General features: G+C 43.8%; 1 protein-coding gene across 1 annotated transcript in view; it reads left to right on the forward strand.

Moving 5' to 3' along the window:
- LOC103002561 (FERM and PDZ domain-containing protein 2-like) overlaps positions 1 to 20,330 on the forward strand; it is a 62,432-nt gene that overhangs the window by 32,468 nt on the left and 9,634 nt on the right. The window contains exons 13-18 of the mRNA XM_057530599.1: positions 1,677 to 1,862; positions 8,637 to 8,784; positions 10,518 to 10,526; positions 12,982 to 13,192; positions 18,212 to 18,312; positions 20,221 to 20,310. Of these exons, the coding sequence (XP_057386582.1) occupies positions 1,677 to 1,862; positions 8,637 to 8,784; positions 10,518 to 10,526; positions 12,982 to 13,192; positions 18,212 to 18,312; positions 20,221 to 20,310 (745 nt within the window). The remainder of the gene's footprint in view (positions 1 to 1,676; positions 1,863 to 8,636; positions 8,785 to 10,517; positions 10,527 to 12,981; positions 13,193 to 18,211; positions 18,313 to 20,220; positions 20,311 to 20,330) is intronic.

Here is a 20,330-nt window from a genome sequence, read left to right on the forward strand (position 1 = left end):
TGTATCAATTTACATTCCCACCAACAGTGCAAGAGGGTTCCCTTTTCTCCACACCCTCTCCAGCATTTATTGTTTCTAGATTTTTTGATGATGGCCATTCTGACTGGTGTGAGATGATATCTCATTGTAGTTTTGATTTGCATTTCTCTAATGATTAAAGATGTTGAGCATTCTTTCATGTGTTTGTTGGCAATCTGTATATCTTCTTTGGAGAAATGTCTATTTAGGTCTTCTGCCCATTTTTGGATTGGGTTGTTTGTTTTTTTGATATTGAGCTGCATGAGCTGCTTGCAAATTTTGGAGATTGATCCTTTGTAAGTTGCTTCATTTGTAAATATTTTCTCCCATTCTGAGGGTTGTCTTTTCATCTTGTTTATGGTTTCCTTTGCTGTATCACATCAAATTCTTTAAAAGAATTTACCTAATTGTTTTGGGATGGCCCTGCTTTGTCGTACTTTAAGTACATGACTGGTGTGGCCATTGGATATTTCAGCACCAATGTCCAACAAATATTGTTTTGGATGATGATGATGACGATGATGATAGTGACAATGAGAGGGTCTCTCCAAAGTTAAACAAAGCGGGGAGGTTCAGGGTCCAGAAATGCAATGAAGATCATGTGAAGAGCTGTAGGCTTTGAAGGCAGTGAAACCTATCTGCACAGATTACTTATCAGCAGAAGGAGAAAGGTCAGCAAAGAGCTTGAGAAAGGAGCTCTCAAAAGCCATAATTTGTCCTCACTTTTGTGACCCCACCTGGGGATGAGAGAGATTAGGCAGGACATAGAGCCCTCTGCTCAGGGGTAGAGATGAGATACCAGATCTCACCAGTGAAACCCTTCTGAGAGGGTTTCAAATGCCTGGAGAAAAATGTCCCTGCTGTGAGCTGAGGTGCATCAACCGTTTGGTAAAAACTGGAGTCTTCCAGGTGAAGATGAAGATGGTAGAGACCAGAATAGAGACATGATTACCATTCAGACATAAAAACATTTGTGTTAGGTTTATACTCCAGCCTCTTAAGATTTTGGTTGGCCTGATGCAGTTCCCAGCTCTGATTGACCCTCATGCCCCTGACAAAATTCCATCTCCTAAACTGGTAAACTGAAGACAGATCTTGTGCTGTGGGGACCCCACCAAAGCACTGCTACGTGGTGAGAAGTGCCAGTGATTGGTCATTTTCTCTGCAGGATGTTCATGGCTCATCTTGCTTTAACAGTGATGCTAACCATTTGGAAGTTTGCTTTCTGTGCCTGGGCCTCAGTTTTTCCATCTGTAAAATGAAGGGGTCGTACTGGATTGTATTGCAGTAGACTTTGGGAAAAAGGATTCTTTACTTTGAGATGATTCAAGAGAGTCTGAATTCTACAACTTTGTTCAGAATATTCTTACTCTATTGTACCGTTTTCATAATAACTGTGTTCCAAGTGTCTTAAGGTACTTCATTAGGAAAGGATTCCTCGGGTTAATAAAATAGAAAAACACTATCATATTTAGAGGTACGGAGGAATTCTATAGTAAGGAGATCTGTTTAGTTCAGTGTTTCCTAAACTTATCTGGCAATCCTACTCTTTTTTTTCAGAACATACGTGAAGGTGTTTTTTTCATGGAATGGTTTGAAATCCATTATTTTAGACCAATGTGCCTGTCTCTTCTTAATTGGCCTTTTTCTCATTCCAGGTGACTCAGCAGCTCCCGGAATATGGTGTGCTGGTTTACCAAGTTCTCCCAGAGAAGACAAGGCCAGGAGGAGAGATGGCCTTGGGGCTCTGTGCCAAGGGGGTCATAGTGTACGAAGTGAGAAACAACAGCAGAATTGCGACTTCACGGTTTCAGTGGAGAGAAATTGAAAAGATTTTGGCCTATGTGAGTGTCACTCAGTTGATTATGACCCATGCTTCATTTTTCTTTAATCTGTTATCCCTTTAAAGAGCGATAGGTCAGGTGATCTTCTCCTAAGAAGATAAGCTCACAGCCTGTCAGCTAACCTGTACTCTGATGACTGTTACATATTTGGAAGAAGTCTACCAGGGGGTTTGAGGGTCCCCACGAGGCCATTTCTTCTCTGCCATCCGTCACCTAGCTCCCCCTCACCCCTATGGGCAGCCATTGGCCTAAAGGACTACACTTTCCCTCTGGGTGAAGTTCTTTTAATTTGGGGAATCTATTGATGTTGAGAGCAAGGTTGGAGGTGGGAGATGGGGGAGAAGAGTGTATAGTATGTGCAATGGAGTCTGCATGCTTTTGAAACATTTTCCTTGTATTTTAATTTTCCCTTTGCACACATTGTACCGAGGCATCTGGCCTGTCTCCCATGGACTACAAGTGTGCAAACCTTTGTCAGCCATTTAAACAAAACAAAACAAAACAAAACAAAACAAAACAAAACAACAACCCTATTAAATGTACAATGTTTGAAATAACATTTGAACACCATTTTCTTGAATTCAGTTACAATAAATTTGACATCAAAAACATTATGTGTGTCACCATAGCAGAGAATGCTCCAGTAGCTAATCTACCTGCCTGTCCTGTGGGTCAGTATCCCATAACTTCAGCAATGATTTCATTATAAAACATGAAGTTCTTTGACTTGTGGCTCAGGAAACATTTTAGTTTTACTTTCTATTGAATTGTCTCTTGTGGTTTTAAAATTTTTCCTACTAACGAGATATTTTTTCATTATCTGATTCTTTGGTTTTTGTTTTCATTATCATTATCTAATGTTAAAGTTTCCTAAGCAGAACATAATTGATTTTATTCATTTTCTCAGTGTTTCTTGTGTTTCTCCCATCTTGGCTGTTAAAGTTGACGTATTGTTAAAGTGTGATTCTTGATAGAACTTCATAATAAAGTATTGTTTTTCCTTAGAAAAAAAGCTGACATCTAAAAATAAATAATAATTGAGCATAATTTTATTAAAGTGGCCTTTATAATATCAGGAAACTGACTTTTTCCCAAATATTTTTGATCTTATCTAAAAGTAATTGATATTTATTTCTGTGAACTTTTCAGAAATTTAATGACTCAAATAACTTTAATTCAACTGAAAGATTATTTGAAGAATTTTAATTATTGAATTTATTCAATGCTATTATATTACTTCCTATTTTCTCTATCTCATATTTAATTGTTCAAAATTCTCAGTGTAATGTCTTTTAAAACATTTGTAGAAATGCAGACAACCTACAAAGTAATTTTGAAAAATAGAATTTTTTGAAGCTATAAAATTCAAGTCCCCTTAAGTATTTTATATTTAAGTTGGTTTAATTTTTACAGATATTTATTTTCCCCATGACAATAGACAATCTCTTGATTAAAGCTGGAAAATCATCAGGTTCACAAAACAAACTTAGTAGCTTAAAAACACCCTTGTCACGAATTAGAATTTTCATGTTGATGACCGGTCTCTTCCTCAGCATAAATATCCTTTTTTTTATGGAAAAGTCATCATGGGAAGTAATGTCACCAGCTGCTTGCCACAAACCAGGCGTCTTACACAGAAAATGACTTGGACTCTTCACACTTTTGCAAGCACAAAATGGGAACTCCACGAACAATACGAGAATGAGCTCAGGAAGCTGGTTTCAAATTTGCTTAATTAATAGCGGAAGCCGGAATGCTCCAGACAATTGCAGACATTTGTTTTGTCAGCCTGGAGAGAAGTAACAAAGGAAATAGAGGAAAATGCCATTTTTCAATGAATATGATTTGTAGGTGCATCGGCAGCCCATCTATGACAGAGACATCAATTCAGAAGATTATTCAATCAAGAAAGCATTCATTGTGTAATGATGAACCTTCCCATGTTAGTAACTGTTCTTGGGTATTAGCAGTAGTTAAAATGTCTGGAGAGAAATGCCTGAAATCTGGGAGAATACAGGCTTTGTAGGGCTTTCTTCAAGAACAAGGAAACAAAGTTCCAAACACAAACAAGATTTTAAAGTGAATGTTCATTTAGAATGAGAAAAGAAATCACCACAACCTGTGAATTAAAAAAAAAAAACTTGAACAGCTACTGCAAAATCGCAAAAGCAAAAAGAGTAATATTCTTATTAATGAACTCCCTGATAAACACTATAACTCTTTTTTTTTCCTTTCAAATTTTTGGTGGCGTACCCTCTGATTACTTTTCCATAGGATGATACTTTTGTAGTATTTTCTCTACAGAGAAGAGAAATCTAATTTAGTCTTCCTTCTAGCATGGCTGATTGAAAGTTGTTTTTATTGTTGATGAGATGCATAAAACATGCAGCTTTGCGGCGGAGACATATTTGCTCTTTGAAGTGCCTCTGTAGGTTTCTAAATGTTACCAACACAGGAAAATCGAATACATTCCATATTGTGTGATTCCTATCAAAAAAAAGAGAAAATTGTGTGCTGTATTTATAAGGCAGTATATACAATTATAAAGTATATCCCTGATAAGATAAAACTTCCACTTAATTAGGTGTTTTTGAGAATTAAATTACAGGTTTTCATTTCTGATAATTGAAAATATTTCCCTCAGACTGGCCTTTGGCTCTGTGTATTTTATTTATTTATTTATTTATATGCATCTTTATTGGAGTATAATTGCTTCACAATGCTGTGTTAGTTTCTGTCATACAACAAAGTGAATCAGCCATATGCATACGTATATCCCCATATCCCCTCCCTCTTGAGCCTCTCTCCCACCCTCCTTATCCCACCCCTCTAGGTCGTCGCAAAGCACCGAGCTGATCTCCCTGTGCTATGCAGCTGCTTCCCACTAGCTATCTATTTTACATTTGGTGGTTGTATATATATGTCGATGCTTCTCTCACTTCGCCCCAGCTTCCCCCTCCCTACCCCATGTCCTCAAGTCCATTCTCTATGTCTGCATCTTTATTCCTGCCCTGCCACTTCATCAGTTCCTTTTTTTTTTTTTTTTTAGATTCCATATATACACGTTAGCATATGGTATTTGTTTTGCTCTTTCTGACTTACTTCGCTCTGTATGACAGACTCTAGGTCCATCCACCTCACTACAAATAACTCAGTTTCGTTTCTTCTTTTGGCTGAGTAATATTCCATCGTATGTATATGCTACATCTTCTTTATCCATTCATCTGTCGATGGACACTTAGGTTGCTTCTATGTCCTGGCTACTGTAAATAGAGCTGCAATGAACATTGTGATACATGACTCTTTTTGAATTATGGTTTTCTCAGGGTATATGCCCAGTAGTGGGATTGGTGGGTCATATGGTAGTTCTATTTTTAGTTTTTTAAGGAACCTCCATACTGTTCTCCATAGTGGCTCTATCAATTTACATTCCCACCAACAGTGCAGGAGGGTTCCCTTTTCACCACACCCTCTCCAGCATTTATTGTTTCTAGATTTTTTGATAATGGCCATTCTGACTGGTGTGAGGTGATACCTCATTGTAGTTTTGATTTGCATTTCTCTAATAATTAGTGATGTTGAGCATCTTTTCATGTGCCTCTTGGCCAACTGTATGTCTTTTTTGGTGAAATGTCTATTTAGGCCTTCCTCCCATTTTTTAATTGGGTTGTTTGGTTTTTTTTGATATTGTGGCTCTGTGTATTTTAAACCTTGTTCCCCTCCAGTGCTGACACTGCATACTTCTGGGGCTGGGTACTGTAGGGCACAGTCAATTTCACATGGCCACTGGCCCTATATCTTTATGCTGAGACTTTGGGTGAGTCGGTCCAATGCAAGGAGTATTCTGGGATGGTTGGCAATAAACTACTGCAGAAGAGACTGCAAACCGCATAAATAAATCCCGCTAAATCTACACTAAATGTAGCCCTATCTCAACTTCTCCTTAGTGAGATCTGCTTCCCCACCATGCAACGTTACCTATGGTGAGAAAAGTGAGACTGAGTTGCAGTGGAAAGAAGAGTCAATGGTCTTAACAGATTGTGGCGAAAGCATCTTACTTTCCACGTTTTACAAGAACACACGAAAATATGCTGGGTCCCTCCCAGGAAATGGCCTTCCCAAGTAGAGGCCTGGGACTCAACTTCCTTAGCTTCAGGGCACATCTGCCTGTGTCTGGAAGAATCTTATTATTCTGCAAAGATGTATCAAACCAAACAAAGAAACCAGCCTGTGAACAAACAGCGGCAACAATAAAACTATTGGGGATGAAATATTTGAAATAGTGAAACCATGCTTAGAAACAAACATGATGTTACAGAAGCACCAAGTATTTTTGTTCTGCAGGGATGTAAATACATTTTTCATGTTTGCGCTGAAAACCCTGGGATTCAAGTTATACATCATCTTATTCATAGAGCAGCTTGCCTGTGTGAAAGTTGGCCTACAGATATGAATTTCCCATTAAATGATGTTATCAAAATGGAAAAAAATCCAAACCGCTACAGTCAAGACTGTTTTCAGCTTCATGCCAAGAAATGAGATCGAAATTCCACTCTCTGGGATACCTTAGGGCACTGAGGTCCAAAAGGACAAGAGTTTGCCAAGAGTTTTTGAGCTCAAAGAAAGAAGTGGCGCATGTGTGTGAACAATTCTCTTTTTTCAGATTTGTTCAAGAACAGTTATTTAATTTTTTTTTTTTTTTTTTTTTTAGAAATTCACGTTCTTTTATTTATTTATTTATGTATTTTATTTATGACTGTGTTGAGTCTTCGTTTCTGTGCGAGGGCTTTCTCTAGTTGTGGCAAGTGGGGACCACTCTTCATCGCGGTGCGCGGGCCTCTCACCGTTGCGGCCTCTCTTGGTGCGGAGCACAGGCTCCAGACGCGCAGGCTCAGTAATTGTGGCTCACGGGCCCAGTTGCTCCGTGGCATGTGGGATCTTCCCAGACCAGGGCTCGAACCCGTGTCCCCTGCATTGGCAGGCAGATTCTCAACCACTGCGCCACCAGGGAAGCCCCCTAATTTTTTTTTTTGGTTGCGTTGAGTCTTTGCTGCTGCGCACGGGCTTTCTCTTTTTGGGGCCAACGGGAGCTACTCTTCGTTGTGGTGCGCGGGCTTCTCATTGCAGTGGCTTCTCTTGTTGCAGAGCACGGCCTCTAGGTGTGCAAGCTTCAGTAGTTGTGGCTCTCGGGCCCTAGAGAGCAGGCTCAGTGGTTGTGGCACACAGGCTTAGTGGCTCTGCGGCATGTGGGATCTTCCCAGACCAGGGATTGAACTCGTTTCCCCTGCATTGGCAGGTGGATTCTTAACCACTGTGCCACCGAAGTCCCAAGTTATTCAGTTTTAAAAAATGACTTATCTAAAATGTTTAATACCTGAGTGAACTTGATATAAAATTGTCAGGACTGTATGAAAGCATATCAATGCATACTGGAAAAGTAGATGGATTCTAAGCAAATATTCAACTTTGGAAAAGTGTGGATAAAATGATTAGCTAGTGGAATTTAGACATTATTATAATTTGAATACTAAGGAAGAATTAGTAAGGCTAGTAGGACAGCATCTATGAATGTTTGAGAAAACACATTATATAAAAAAAATACTAGATATAGTATAGTTCAATTGGATTCAGAATCCATTCACATTAGTATAGGTTCAACATTACATTTGTTAATATAAGAAAAGGGTATTTAGAGAATGCTCAAATTGTCTGAAATTAGGTTAATGATAAAAAGGAGTTAGAGGAAAAGCAATGAATAGTTATCTGTCTTTTGTTAATATCTGACTGTGTGAATGGAGTTTCTTAGGAATGGTGACTATCATGAATTAAAAGGAATCAACATTAAAGAGGTTCAGGGAGCCCTTTCAAGCACAAACCCTGTATTTATAAAGTTATCTTTATAGGAGCAAGCTCAAGGTTCTTACTGAAATATGTAGAATAGAGATTTTATTTGGAAGTTATATATAAATTCATATCTAATATAATCTCTATTACTTTGTATTTTATTGTTCTTATTAGAATTTTATATTGCAAAAATTTATGGATTTTTTTCCTGGAAGCTCCATATAGATAACCCTATATAGATAATCCTCTCCAGTTTATCACAGTGAGCTATACAAATATTATCACTTTGTGCATGGACCTTGAAGGTATAAATGTAGGAAAGTGTTTCTTGGTGATGTGACCTCAGTTCCTGTTGCAGTCTCAGAAGTCTCCATCTGCTTCCTCATCTGTAGAATAAGGATAATGATGGGACCTCCCTCCTTCTATAGCTTCGAGGATGAAATGAATTAATACACAGAAAGGAGTTAGCACAGGGCCTGGCACATAATAGCATGAAACATGCGCCTACAGATGTGCTTTTATCTTTTCTGTAATGATGCAAGCTGAGATTTTGCCTTCAATTTCTGGGCATTTGGACAATGCAAACTATAGGTGTATTTAATGGCCTTTCACAATGCACTACTTGCTGAGGGCCAAGCCTGTACTGAACTCATTTCATATTCTTTTCACCTAGCACACTCCTTGGCAGATAGCAATTGCCCAATAAACAAACATTTGATTTACGAATGAAGGAAAAAATAAAAACAGGGGTTGTCTTTAATCTAAGAAAAAATATTGGGCCATAGTCAGACATCGGCCACACACTTCTGGATGCCTAGTACATTGGTATCCGACTGACGGCTCCAGCATTTGGCTATTTTCTGGATAGTTGTGCTTCAATGGATAGGTGAGAATGATCAATATGTTAAAGTCTGTGTTTGCTTCCCTCAGCGAAAGAAGTTCATCATCACAAGCAGCATCACTGGGAAAAAGCACATGTTTGTCACTGATTCAGCCAAGACCTGTAAATATTTACTGGGCCTCTGCTGTGCCCAGCACGGATTTAATGCTCAGACGAGCTCTCCCGGAGTTACAACTGGTGAGTAGACACTATCTTCTCAACCTAGAGATATTTGGCTTTGAGTTTGCTGTTGATCTCTCACCATTATTTCCTATTCATTTATAAGAGGGAGCAATATAACATAGTGGTTTCACCCTTCATACTCAGAGTGGTCTCTGCATGTGCATCACCTGAGAGCTTGCCAGGGATTCAGAACCTCAGGCCCCTGAATCAGAATCTGCATTCGAAAAAGAACCCAGGTGATCTGGATGCAGATGAAAGTTTGGGAACTCCAGGCTTGGAATGTGGAGCCTGGAGTTCAACAGACTCAGAGAGGTGCCACTTACTAGCTGTGTGACTTTGGACCGCTCACTTGCCCTCTCTGAGCCTTGGTGTCCTCAGTTAAGCAACTGGCCGTCCGGCAGGTTTGTGCTGCGCTCCAACAGGATAGTGTGTGTGCTGTTTGTAGCTCATCTAGAATGAGTGTCTGGCGTTTATGGCTCCATGTGACTAGTAATGGCAGCTCCTGCTTGTGGGGGTTTTTGTTGGGTGCCAGTCAGTTCACAGGGGAGCTGTGTCACTGGCTGCTGCAGTCCTGGGACGGGGGATCAACTAGGAACCAAAATTGCTGAGCATTCGGACGTAGAACCAAATACAGAAAACAAAGGTGGCATATTATTTGCAGCAAAACCAAATAAATATATAAATATTTCTTTGAAATTGCATAGTAGCATTTCCATGATGTTTCCAGGGAATTGGAGATAATGAATGTAAATTAATTATGTCTTACCTGCTATTGCTGAGATACAGTGTGAAACATCATCAATATCAATTTTACTGCCTGATATCAGTGAACATAAAATATTTATAAAGACTCCTTGGGCTTACTAGCAAAATTAGTCCTTCTAAGCCTGTTTTGCTCATAATATGCTATTTTCTCAAACTGCAAATTCTACCATCATAGGAGTTTGGGGGAATCTAACATTTGTGTGGCCTCCGCATACAATGCTGTTCCTGCCTCCTTCCAGGCTCAGACCACCAAGATAAGCCTCATTCTCCAAGAATAAGTTCAAGGACAACCTCCTCCTTGAAGTCCCTCCTGATTGACTGCCCCCATACTCCCTTCCCAGGTGGAGTTGACTACTCCCTCTTTTGTGCAGACTCCGTCTTCTCACCTGTAATGTTCTGCCCCTTTTATTTGTGGATGTGTCTGCCTCCAGTTTGCAGTGGGCTGGGAGTTCCTGGTGGGCAGGGACAGCGTCCCAGTACCTTTACGGTTCCAGCATGGAACAGAGGTGTGTCAAGTGGGAGATGGTTAATACATGTTTTTTTGAATGAATGAATGGATGGATGATTAGTGTGGAAATACAATCATTTACTTAATCATTCCTCTAGATTTTAAGTTTGCTTTTCATTTTCCAATAACATAAATAATATTGCAGTAAACATCATTGGAAGAAAAATTTTCTGTATTGTGTATTATTTCTTTAAGGTAGATTTCAGTTAGATTTGGGGTACAAAGGTTGGGGCATTTTTAGGGCCCTTGCTGTTTTCCTGAGTGCCATTCCCATGCCCAGTATCATTGTGCCTGTTTTATTGCATCCTTGCTGGAATAGATATTATCATGTTTATCTTTGTTCATTTATAGGGAAAAATGATTTCTCAGTGTTGTTTCATTTGACATTTCTTTGATTGTTAAGAAGTTGGACATTTTCCAAGTGTTTCTTAGTCATTCTTCTGTGAATTGTCTCAACAAGCATATTACTCTATAGTTATATTTGGTTCCCTGGGGAGAGAGAAAAATCACCAAGCTTTTACAAGTGCATAAATTCAGGGCTAAATCAGGCAGGATCTGTCAGCATTGCAGAGTGGGACCACAGGCCTTCACTCAGCCCTTTCAGACGCATAGCAGGGGGCTGCAGGGATGCCGGTGGCCCTTCCATGAGCTTGTGGCTATGAGACTCTGCAGATCTGCAGTGGCTGCCCAGGATCTTGCCCTGGTTCCCTTTACCTTTTCCTTGGCTCCTGTACTCTTGAAACTCTGTTAACTAACCTTGGCTTCAGCCTTGCCGTCTAGACTGATTTGGATATTTGTCAGCTACTTTCCTGGTGCCACAGTCAGGCTGTGAGTTCCCTGCCCCCGCCCTCCACCGGTGGACAGAAACCATTCGCTCTGCTTGACATGCCAGTGGCATTGGGACATTCTTGGTATCCCTTCCTTCCATTCCTGAAAGGTTATCAACTCTTGGCTCTCCTACCTACCAAGCAATCCTTCCTGCACCATTTGTCCAGCCAATTGAACCCCACTAAGCTAAGGTCTAATAATGATAACAGCACTTCCCACCAACCCCACCAGCCCCAGGAGGCCCCCTGCTTCACGCTGAATGCCTGATGCTAAGTGCTTGACATCCAGACTCTCATCCCCTGACCTCACTGTGTGACCTGTCCTGTTAACAGAGCATCCTCCCCAGTGCCCTGTTGTTCTCCAGCTTCTTGCAGGGACAAAGCCCTGCTCAGAACCCAGGGCTGTGATGCTCTCATTCGTCTACTACCTTCTGGGAGCCCTCCTCCCCCAGGGGGAAGCCCCTTCTTCCTGCACCTCCAACCTCTATATGAAGGCTCCCTTGAAACCCATAAAACTTCTCTGAGCCTCTCCCTGTCACCACTTTCTTTCCCTGAAATGTCCCCCTGTGGGTATTAATATACACCACAATTAAAGCTAAGATCACTGTCCCTTTAGACCTTAGCGATCAGAGGGCTGGGCATGCTTCAGATGAATCTCCTGTGCTACTGTTTGTATCTCCATGTCCTCTGTATGTCCGTTTTCTGGTGGGGACTGTGGAGTCAGCCGAGTGTGAATCCTGCTCTACCACGTACAAGCCCAGGGACCTTGAGCAAATTGTTAACTCTCTCTTAGCCTCACTTTTCCTCATCTATAAAATGGGTATAATAATATCTACCCCACAGGGTTATTGTGAGGATTAAATGAGACAATGCAGATAACATGCTTACCACTGGGCCTGGCATGCAATAAGCATGCAGGATGTGTGAACTGCTGGTGTGGGTGTTACAGTCATTGCTGCTATGTGTCTGAACAGGTCCAAGCTCTGGAGTCAGATACTGGACAATTTCTGCAAAAGCTGCAGGTCATATTCAAATTGCTTTTAGTCCTCCTTTCTTCCTTGCCTACTATATGTGAATGATGGTACCTAATGCCTCCTAGACACAGAACGTTCTCAAAAAGTATTTTTTAAAGGCTACCTTTTCAGTGGGCACAGTCCTGACAATGAACCAGGCACCGTTGTAGGAAAGGGGGGGTGTCTGCTTGAGGAAATAAATGCTCTCAGTGGAGGCACTTCACTGTGCTTTAGATATGCACACACACACACAAGCACACGCACACAAACACACGTACAGCTGGAGCCATACAAACGCTGTGTGCCCGGGCATTCTTTCCTTCTTGGTTTTAACAGGGAACAGATGGTCGGAACACAGTCATCATTTTCTTTTTTCAAAATACAAACTGGGCTTCGTATAAATCCTAGTTAATTTAAGGAATCTATCTATCAAATCCAGTTTCCTATGAATGACGTGAGGAGTGAAGTGGTGAGAGCCACTCACATTCCCGGGCTCATTAGAATCATTTATTACCTCTTTCTGCAGGAAGGGAGGAAGGAAAGTGTGAAAGCTGGGAGACAACACATCTGATCCGTATTCATATTTCAGAAAATCGGATCTTAAATATTATTACCAAGGAAACTAAGCCGTGTAGAGATGAAAGATTACATTCCACAGGGCAGAGCGTAATCTTGGGAGCTCAGGTAGTTTGCAGACCTATTTGTTAAAACAACGTTTGGAGGATGGTTTGTAAAGGCAGTGAGCAGAGCGGATGACAGCGGTTAATCTTATACAAGGCTCTGCTGGTGCTGTGACACTGCCGTGAACCATGGCTCCAAGGCCTGTCAGCTGCCAGGGGGTGGAGGGCATCTTGTTTCCTCCTTCCTGTGTGTCTGAGTTTTCTTTCCTTAGTCAGTGCTAATTAGGCAGACGTGGCATTCTCAGGGCTAATCATAGGATAGCTCCACGAGCTAGCATGAGGAAAAATAAGCCCCTCCGTGCAGACAAAGAAAAGCCAGGACAGAACCTGGGGCCTGTGATGTGTGGCTGCCAGAAGAGCGATGGGGCCAGCGTCATTCTTGTGAGTATTTATGTTTATCTGTTTCTCCCACATTGCAGACTATGATAAGTGTGTGCAAATGGCCAATCTGAGTCTTGCACACCTGGCCCAGTCCAAGCCGCTCACTTGGATTCAGAGACTGTCGTGCTCAGAAAATGCGCTGTTTGTACCCGGGCTGGAGAGTGCGGCAGGAGGCCTGCTGCACAGGTCACTGGATAACTTCACTGTGGACACCAGCAAGGGGACCAGGGCGCAAGGACTCAGAGGCAGGTGGGTTTGACATATCTGCTCTCTGGGCCCAAAGCATCATGTACTTGGTGCTCTGGAGTAATTCATACATGAAGACATTGTTTAAAGGATGTCAGATGTCTAAGGGAAGTATGCATTCATTGGGTAATTATCAACTAAATCCACAGAGATTTCCCAAAGGGCAGTTATGGGCCAGATCTATGCTAGACACGGGACAGACATCCCGTGTCTCCCTGCTGCATTGCTCTATCTTTTGGTGGAGAAAGAGCTAGGTGATGATACAGAATTGAAGGGGACAAAATAAACAAGTTGCAATAGCCTGTTTAGCCAGGTACTGTTCTAAGGACTGTACCCATCAACTACTTTAGCCCTCACAACCCTGTGAAGTACTTTCTGTTTTCTCCCAATGTGAGACTTGAACACACACAGCTGGCCCTGGAGTCTGTACTCCTAAGCTCTACATTGCCGCTGCTTTCTCTTTTGATGGATTGCTTGCAATTTAACTTGCAAGGGAAAATAATGAGCTTATCAACACAACTTCACATTATAACATAATGATCCATAAATTTTAAAATAGCCTCGAAGTTGGATTGCACTTACATTACAAGTTCTATAAATAGCACAGATTCGCAGGCAGCACAGGACCAGTGAAGGGGACTGTGGGAGGGAGCTGTTTTTTGGAATGAGTTATACATCTGCTTCAGCAAGAGGGTATGGGTGATTGATTTGAATTGCAATGCATATATTATATCTTAAAGTAATTCTTAGAAAATTACTGCTCCAGATTCTGTTGATGCAAATATGCATCACCACGCACTGCAATCTAAGTCAATAATGATGAAGCAAAACTATCTATTATTGTTACCATGTAACAAACAACTCCAAAGCATAGTGACTTAAAACAACACGCATTTGGTTATTCTGTTTCACGATTTTCTGGGTTACAAATTTAGGCAGGGCTTGGCTGGGCGATTCTTCTGCTTCTCTTGAGGATACTCATCAGGACTGGTCTGGAGGCTCCAGGACTGTGTTGTGCATGTGCCCAGGCCCTCAGTGGGGATGGCTGGGATGGTGAGCTCAGCTGGGCCCTTCTCAATCCCAGTGTGGTCTCAGGCCCTCTCCATGTGGAAGGTAGTGAGGCTTCTGTGTGGCAGCTCAGGGCTCCAAGGGCCCAAGGCGAGCTGCCGGTCTCCTAAGAGGCTGGGCCTGGAGCTGGCACAGGGTCACTTCTGCCATACTCTCTTGGTCAAAGTAGTCACATGTCAGCACAGATTCAGGGGCAGCAGAAACAGACCCCACCTCCTGATGTAGGAGTGTGTCAAAGCATATGTGGCCATCTTTAATCTATCATTCAAACTGATAGTACTTTACAGCACTTTATAGATTAAAAGCCTGAAGGAGCCATGACTGACTCAAGGCCACCTTGAGAATGTGTTGACTGCAAAGCACCCTCCCGGTGACCTGCCAGCGGGCACGCGCAGGAGGGGATTGGCAGCACTGCATGGCAGCCAGCCTTCTCAGCAGGAAGCTGAACTGGAGTCCTCAGTAATCTCTGGTTCTCCTCTAATTTTAGTTTATGAATGCCAGACTTTCACAACCCTTAGTAACTCACATCAGAGGTTATGGGTCACCTTCCATGAAAAGGGAAATCTAGGGTCTCTGGCCATCTGGAAGATCCCCAGAAGCACAGCCCAAGACAATGACTTGGGTGCGGGTGGTTTTTGTGGAGGTGATGCCGAGAAGCAGAAGTGAGCAGGGTAAGTGAGACAGGGAAGGAGGGAAAGTGAAAAGAAAGGGGGCAGTGTCATCAAGATAGCTGCTGTGGGCAGCCAGGGCTTAATTCCATGAGAAGTGCACAGAAGTCCTCCCAGAATTGTCTGTCTGAAGGACCAGGGAGTGGACACTTGTGCATCGGCTCCCATCCCGCTCTGGTGCAAGCTTGTCTGTGGGAGGTATGAACTCTCCTATACTGTTTGGTAAGGTGGGGGGATAGAGGGGGTGGGTGAGATGCCCAAGATGTTCAAGAAGCTCTAGGGCAGAAAGAGGACTGCATCTGAGGCAGGATCAGCATGAGCTGAGCCTGAGCTCATGTGGAACTGCCCACCACTGCTCTGGCCGGTCTGAGGTGGGACAAGGGCTGCACCCATCCGGCTCTGTCATCCCTGTGCACGGATGAGAAGTGCATCATCCTTGCTGTGGCTGGTGCAAAGATCACCCAGCCCAGGGTCCCCTTCAGGCAGAGTGCTGGAACGAGCCCAGTGCCATGGAAATCCACCTACACCTACTCAGCTGTCTGCTGCGTGTGATGTTGCGCTAGTTGTTTATGACACCCGTGCCTCTCTTTCCTCATTTGTCTAGTGGTAGGAGCAGTGGTGCCCACCCCACTGGATGGCTGTGGGAGTTAAATGGTGTTATAGAACCCTGAAGATGGGGTGAGTCTGTGATGAGTGTCCTAATGTTGGTGCCCTTCCCCTCGTCTCTAGGGGAGAAGGTAGGAACACAAACCCTCTTAAAGGGGATAGAATGGTTAAATGTTTAAGGCAGACACAGATACAGCTTTATCGCTCCCCCGAGAGATGAGGTGATTTCCAAGTAAGGGGACAGAGGAGGGCTGCATGGGGGAAGTGACAGCAGGTCTTGACCAACAGTGGGTTTGGGCACAGTGAGAAGGAGGGGAGATAGGCAGGAATACCATGAGCGAAGGTCCAGTTCCTCTTGCTACGAAAATTGGTTGAGTGCCTGCTGTGTGACAGCCCCGAGCTATGCACTGAAGACTCAGCAGTGAGCAGGACGGACCCAGCCCCTGCCTCATGGCGCTCACAGAGGTGATGAGCAGAGGGCCCGTGTGGCAGGAGCAGGTAGTGCTGTTGACCAGTGGGCCAGAGCCAGGACGGGAGGGATGGGATGGCATGCAGACACTGACACTCAAGAGGTGGGACCCCGTTCCCAGTGTCAAGCCTGAGGGGCTGTGTGCTCAGCACTGCTTAGAACGGGGATGCCATCAAGGTGCCAACCCTGACATACGATCCCTGCCCCACCTACTTCACGGCACCTTTTCTGTGAGCCTTTCCTGACTGCCCTGGCCAGCACCACTGGCTCGTCTTCAAGCAGCCGCCCCCGGGACCCCTCCACCCTGACATCCACATGCATCTATCTGTCCTGTAAATGGGGAACTTCCAGAGGAGAGTAACGCGCCTGTCTCCTCCTCAGCTCTGAGGCCAGCATGCGGAGACTTTCGGTAAATGACATTATTTTCTTTAGGTTTGCATTTTTAAAAGCTTATTTTAATTGTGGTAAAATATACATAACATAAAAGTCACCATTTTAACCATTTTTAAGTGGACAGTGCAGTACTGTTAAGTATATTCTCATTGTTGTACAGCCAGAATTCTTCTCATCTTGCCAAACTGAACCTATGACCATTAAAAGACAAGTCCCCATCCCTCCCTCCCTGAGACCCTGGTAACCATCATTCTACTTTCTGTTTCGATGAATTTGACTATTTTAAGGACCTCACTCTACTGTAGAAGTGGAATCACACAGTGTTAGTCTTTTTGTGATTTGCAGTAGATGCTGCTTTTTATCCTTTTTAAACAATAGACTTGCACGTGTGACTTGGATCACATGGGCCGTGGCAGCCTGAGGCAGAAAATCCCTTCCTTTCTCCAAAGGCCCTCCCTTGTGGCCTTTCTTGGCCCCTCTAGGACTGCTGGGGTATCTCCTTCTTTGAAACCCAGGAGTGCTCTGCCAAAGCCTCTCCCTGGGCACTTAGGTCAGCTCTAGATGGCAGGAAAGGCACCCATCCCGCAACTCGCAGCTGGCTGGGAGCTCCCAGAAGGCAGAGCCCATGTCTGATTCACCTTTACCCTCAGTCCCTTGCCAGCCCAGGGCTTGACATCTAGTAGGGTCTCAGTCAACTTGGGTTGAACTTGCTGAAATGCACAGTATAAACAGGAGCCGCGTCAGAGTGAGGCCTCCTCCCTAATCTCTGAAGAATGGCCTTGTGCTTGTCCCTCGCCCTACACCTGCCTTCTCTCCCCCCTCGCTCCTCTTCTTCCCTTTCTAGCTCTGGCCCCTTGAACAGCGCCAGGCTCTGTGCCCGGAGCACCTGGCATCACTGATCCCAGGTTGCAGTGAGAGATGCGGTGGCAGCATCCATCCCTGCCTTGGGCGGGCCGCCTAAAGCAGTGGGGCAGGTGTGGGCTCCCTGAGGTTGGGGCCAACCTGGGTGATGAAGGGCTGATGGATCTGTTCAGATGGTCGACCTCCTGGCCTTCCTTCTTCAGGTGAGGCCCAGTGCTGGCTTTTTCCAGGGCTCTAAGTCCTGTGGCTTTGCCTCTATTCTTTCTGCTCACTCTGTACTTTGTTCATCCCTGAATGTAGCTTATCTTGAGCAAAGCTGACCCTGTGGGTAGGGCAGGGTCCCCACTTAATTCATTATTCTTCTAGGGCCTAGAACATCCTTTGTTTGCTAGAATGCTGGCTCGGCAAAGCCAACTGAATGCAGGCATGAAAGATTCTTGTTTTCAGCTCAGTATTACGAGGGGGTAGCCAACTCCAGTATCTGCAAGGATCAAGCAGGTAAGTTACTGTGTGAAGCCCTCAGGGGCCATCACAGTGGCAGTGATGGAACATGGCTGGCCCAGCTAAAAAAGCAAACAACAGAAAAATCAGGACCCACTAAAATCATCAGTGCTTTATACTTACTACCTCATTTTGGGACCATCACAAGTCTAGGAAATAGGAATATTCTTATTTTCTGGTTAAGGAAATGGAGGTTTTGAAGGGCTGCTTATTCAACTCAAAGGAGAGATAGTGGGAGGTTCATAGGGGGCCTGGGTGACTCCAGGGTCCCCTTTAAGATAGAAAGCCCCCAAAGCCATTCTTTCCAGTGTACTTCTGGTAACCAGATCAGCCCTTGATGGGGTCTGTCTATGGATCTGTTGATTAATGCAGTATGGGGGCCACCACCCATACTCAGAATGGCAGGAAGTTGCCTTCTAGGGGCATCTTACCTCATCTTGTTGACTTTCCCTGCAGGCCCTGCCCTGGCCACGAGCAGCTGGAGCACATCTGTTTGACCCAGAAGCCAACGACTTGTGACCCTCTCTCTGGACTGCCTGCTCAGAGCACACGCACAGGTATGGGCCAAGCCATGGGCTTGGGGTAAAGGAAACCTTACACGTGACTCTTGCTTTCAATCTTTTGCCACTACTTCATTTTGCTTCCCCAATAATGTTCACAATCTTTTTGCTTTTCCATTAATCTCAAAACTACTTATGTAGAAGGTGAAAGATTTATTCGATCTGAAGAGAAACCAGAGTATTCTGTCATACAGAGTGAAGTAAGTCAGAAAGAGAAAAACAAATACTGTATGCTAACACATATATATGGAATCTAAAAAAAAAAAAAGGCTCTGAAGAACCTCGGGGCAGGACAGGAATAAAGACACAGACGTGGAGAATGGACCTGAGGACACGGGGAGGGGGAAGGGTAAGCTGGGACGAAGTGAGAGAGTGGCATGGACATATATACACTACCAAATGTAAAATAGATAGCTAGTGGGAAGCAGCCACATAGCACAGGGAGATCAGCTCGGTGCTTTGTGTCCACCTAGAAGGGTGGGATAGGGAGGGTAGGAGGGAGATGCAAGAGGGAGGAGATATGGGGATATATGTATATGTATAGCTGATACACTTTGTTATACAGCAGAAACTAACACACCATTGTAAAGCAATTATACTCCAATAAAGATGTTAAAAAAAAAAAACCAAAAAACTACTTATGGTTGGGAAAAGCCCATGCTGTCCACCTTTGGCTTGGGCTGAGCACATAGATCCTAAATGTGTTAGCACTGGTGAAGATTCCCAGCGCTCTAGTCCAGCGTGAGGAATACCTGCTGTGGAGGGGCGTGGCTGGAAAAATGTATCATTCATTTTCTTTACAACTCTTCATGTGGGCTCAGAATATCATCTCCCACTACTCACCAGAAAACGTGTACAGGGCAGGCGACATTCCCCTCTGTCATATATCCTCCAGGCAGGTCCCCAGTGGGACATAAAGACAAAGAGATTCCTGAGCTAGAGAAGATATTTATATTTGATGAGCATTAAGCCTGGGATTGGATCTGGAATACGACTCTTCACCATGAACTGTGTGCAGGTCCCACCATGGTCCCTTGGGGGAGGGAGCGATGTGGAAAACGCTGGGTGGTGGGTCACTCTTTGGGGATTTTTCCATGTGCTCTGTGGTTGGCATTGGATTGCCTGTCAGGGCTCTGCCTTGGGTCCCCTCCAAGACCCAAGCTGGGGGAAACCTGCGCTGGGCTGCAGGGCCATATCACCCCCTACTGTTAGGGGCCCAAGAGGGGAAGGCTTTGCTGTCTCATCTCTGTGCTCCAACTTTAGTTTCAGTTTTCACTGCCAGCAAGGTCATCTCTGCTTGGATTCTGTCTTGTCCCAAGACCAATGCAGAAAAAAAAATAGCTGTAGTAAGTCATGCAGAGCAAGCACCATGGCCCACCCTACCTTTGCCTCTGCTCTTGATGAGCCAACACTGACCCGGTGAGGCTAATCAGAAGTATGTGTTCACAAATGAACCTATCTACAAAATAGAAACAGACTCACAGATGTAGAGAACAGACTTGTGGTTGCCAAGGGGGAGGGGGTTGGGGGAAGGATGGATTGGGAGTTTGGGATTAGCAGATGCAAACTATTATATATAGGATGGATAAACAGCAAGGTCCTATTGTATAGCACAGGGAACTATATTCAATATCCTGTGATAAACCATAATGGAAAAGAATATGAAAAAAATGGATATATATGTATAACTGAATCACTTTGCTGTATAGCAGAAATTAACACAACATTGTAGATCAACTATACTTCAGTAAAATAAATTTTAAAAACTTATTAAAAAAAGAGTATGTGTTCAGCCATCCATGCCCAGCATTGTGCGTGTGTGTGAAATAGTGTTCACACCTTTTGTGTTAGGTCTCTGATAATTTGGGGGAAAAGCGCAATGTGGGGCTTTGTTTCCACTTCCAGGGCCACAAAATAAGAGAAGGAGCTTTACAGCCGAACCAGACCGAGAAATTGTGCGTGTGACACTGAGCCGGGATCCACGCCGTGGTTTTGGTAAGAGGGCTCCTGGCAGG

Source organism: Balaenoptera acutorostrata, chromosome 16, assembly GCF_949987535.1.
Source record: "Balaenoptera acutorostrata chromosome 16, mBalAcu1.1, whole genome shotgun sequence".
In the NCBI taxonomy this organism is placed as follows: domain Eukaryota; kingdom Metazoa; phylum Chordata; class Mammalia; order Artiodactyla; family Balaenopteridae; genus Balaenoptera; species Balaenoptera acutorostrata.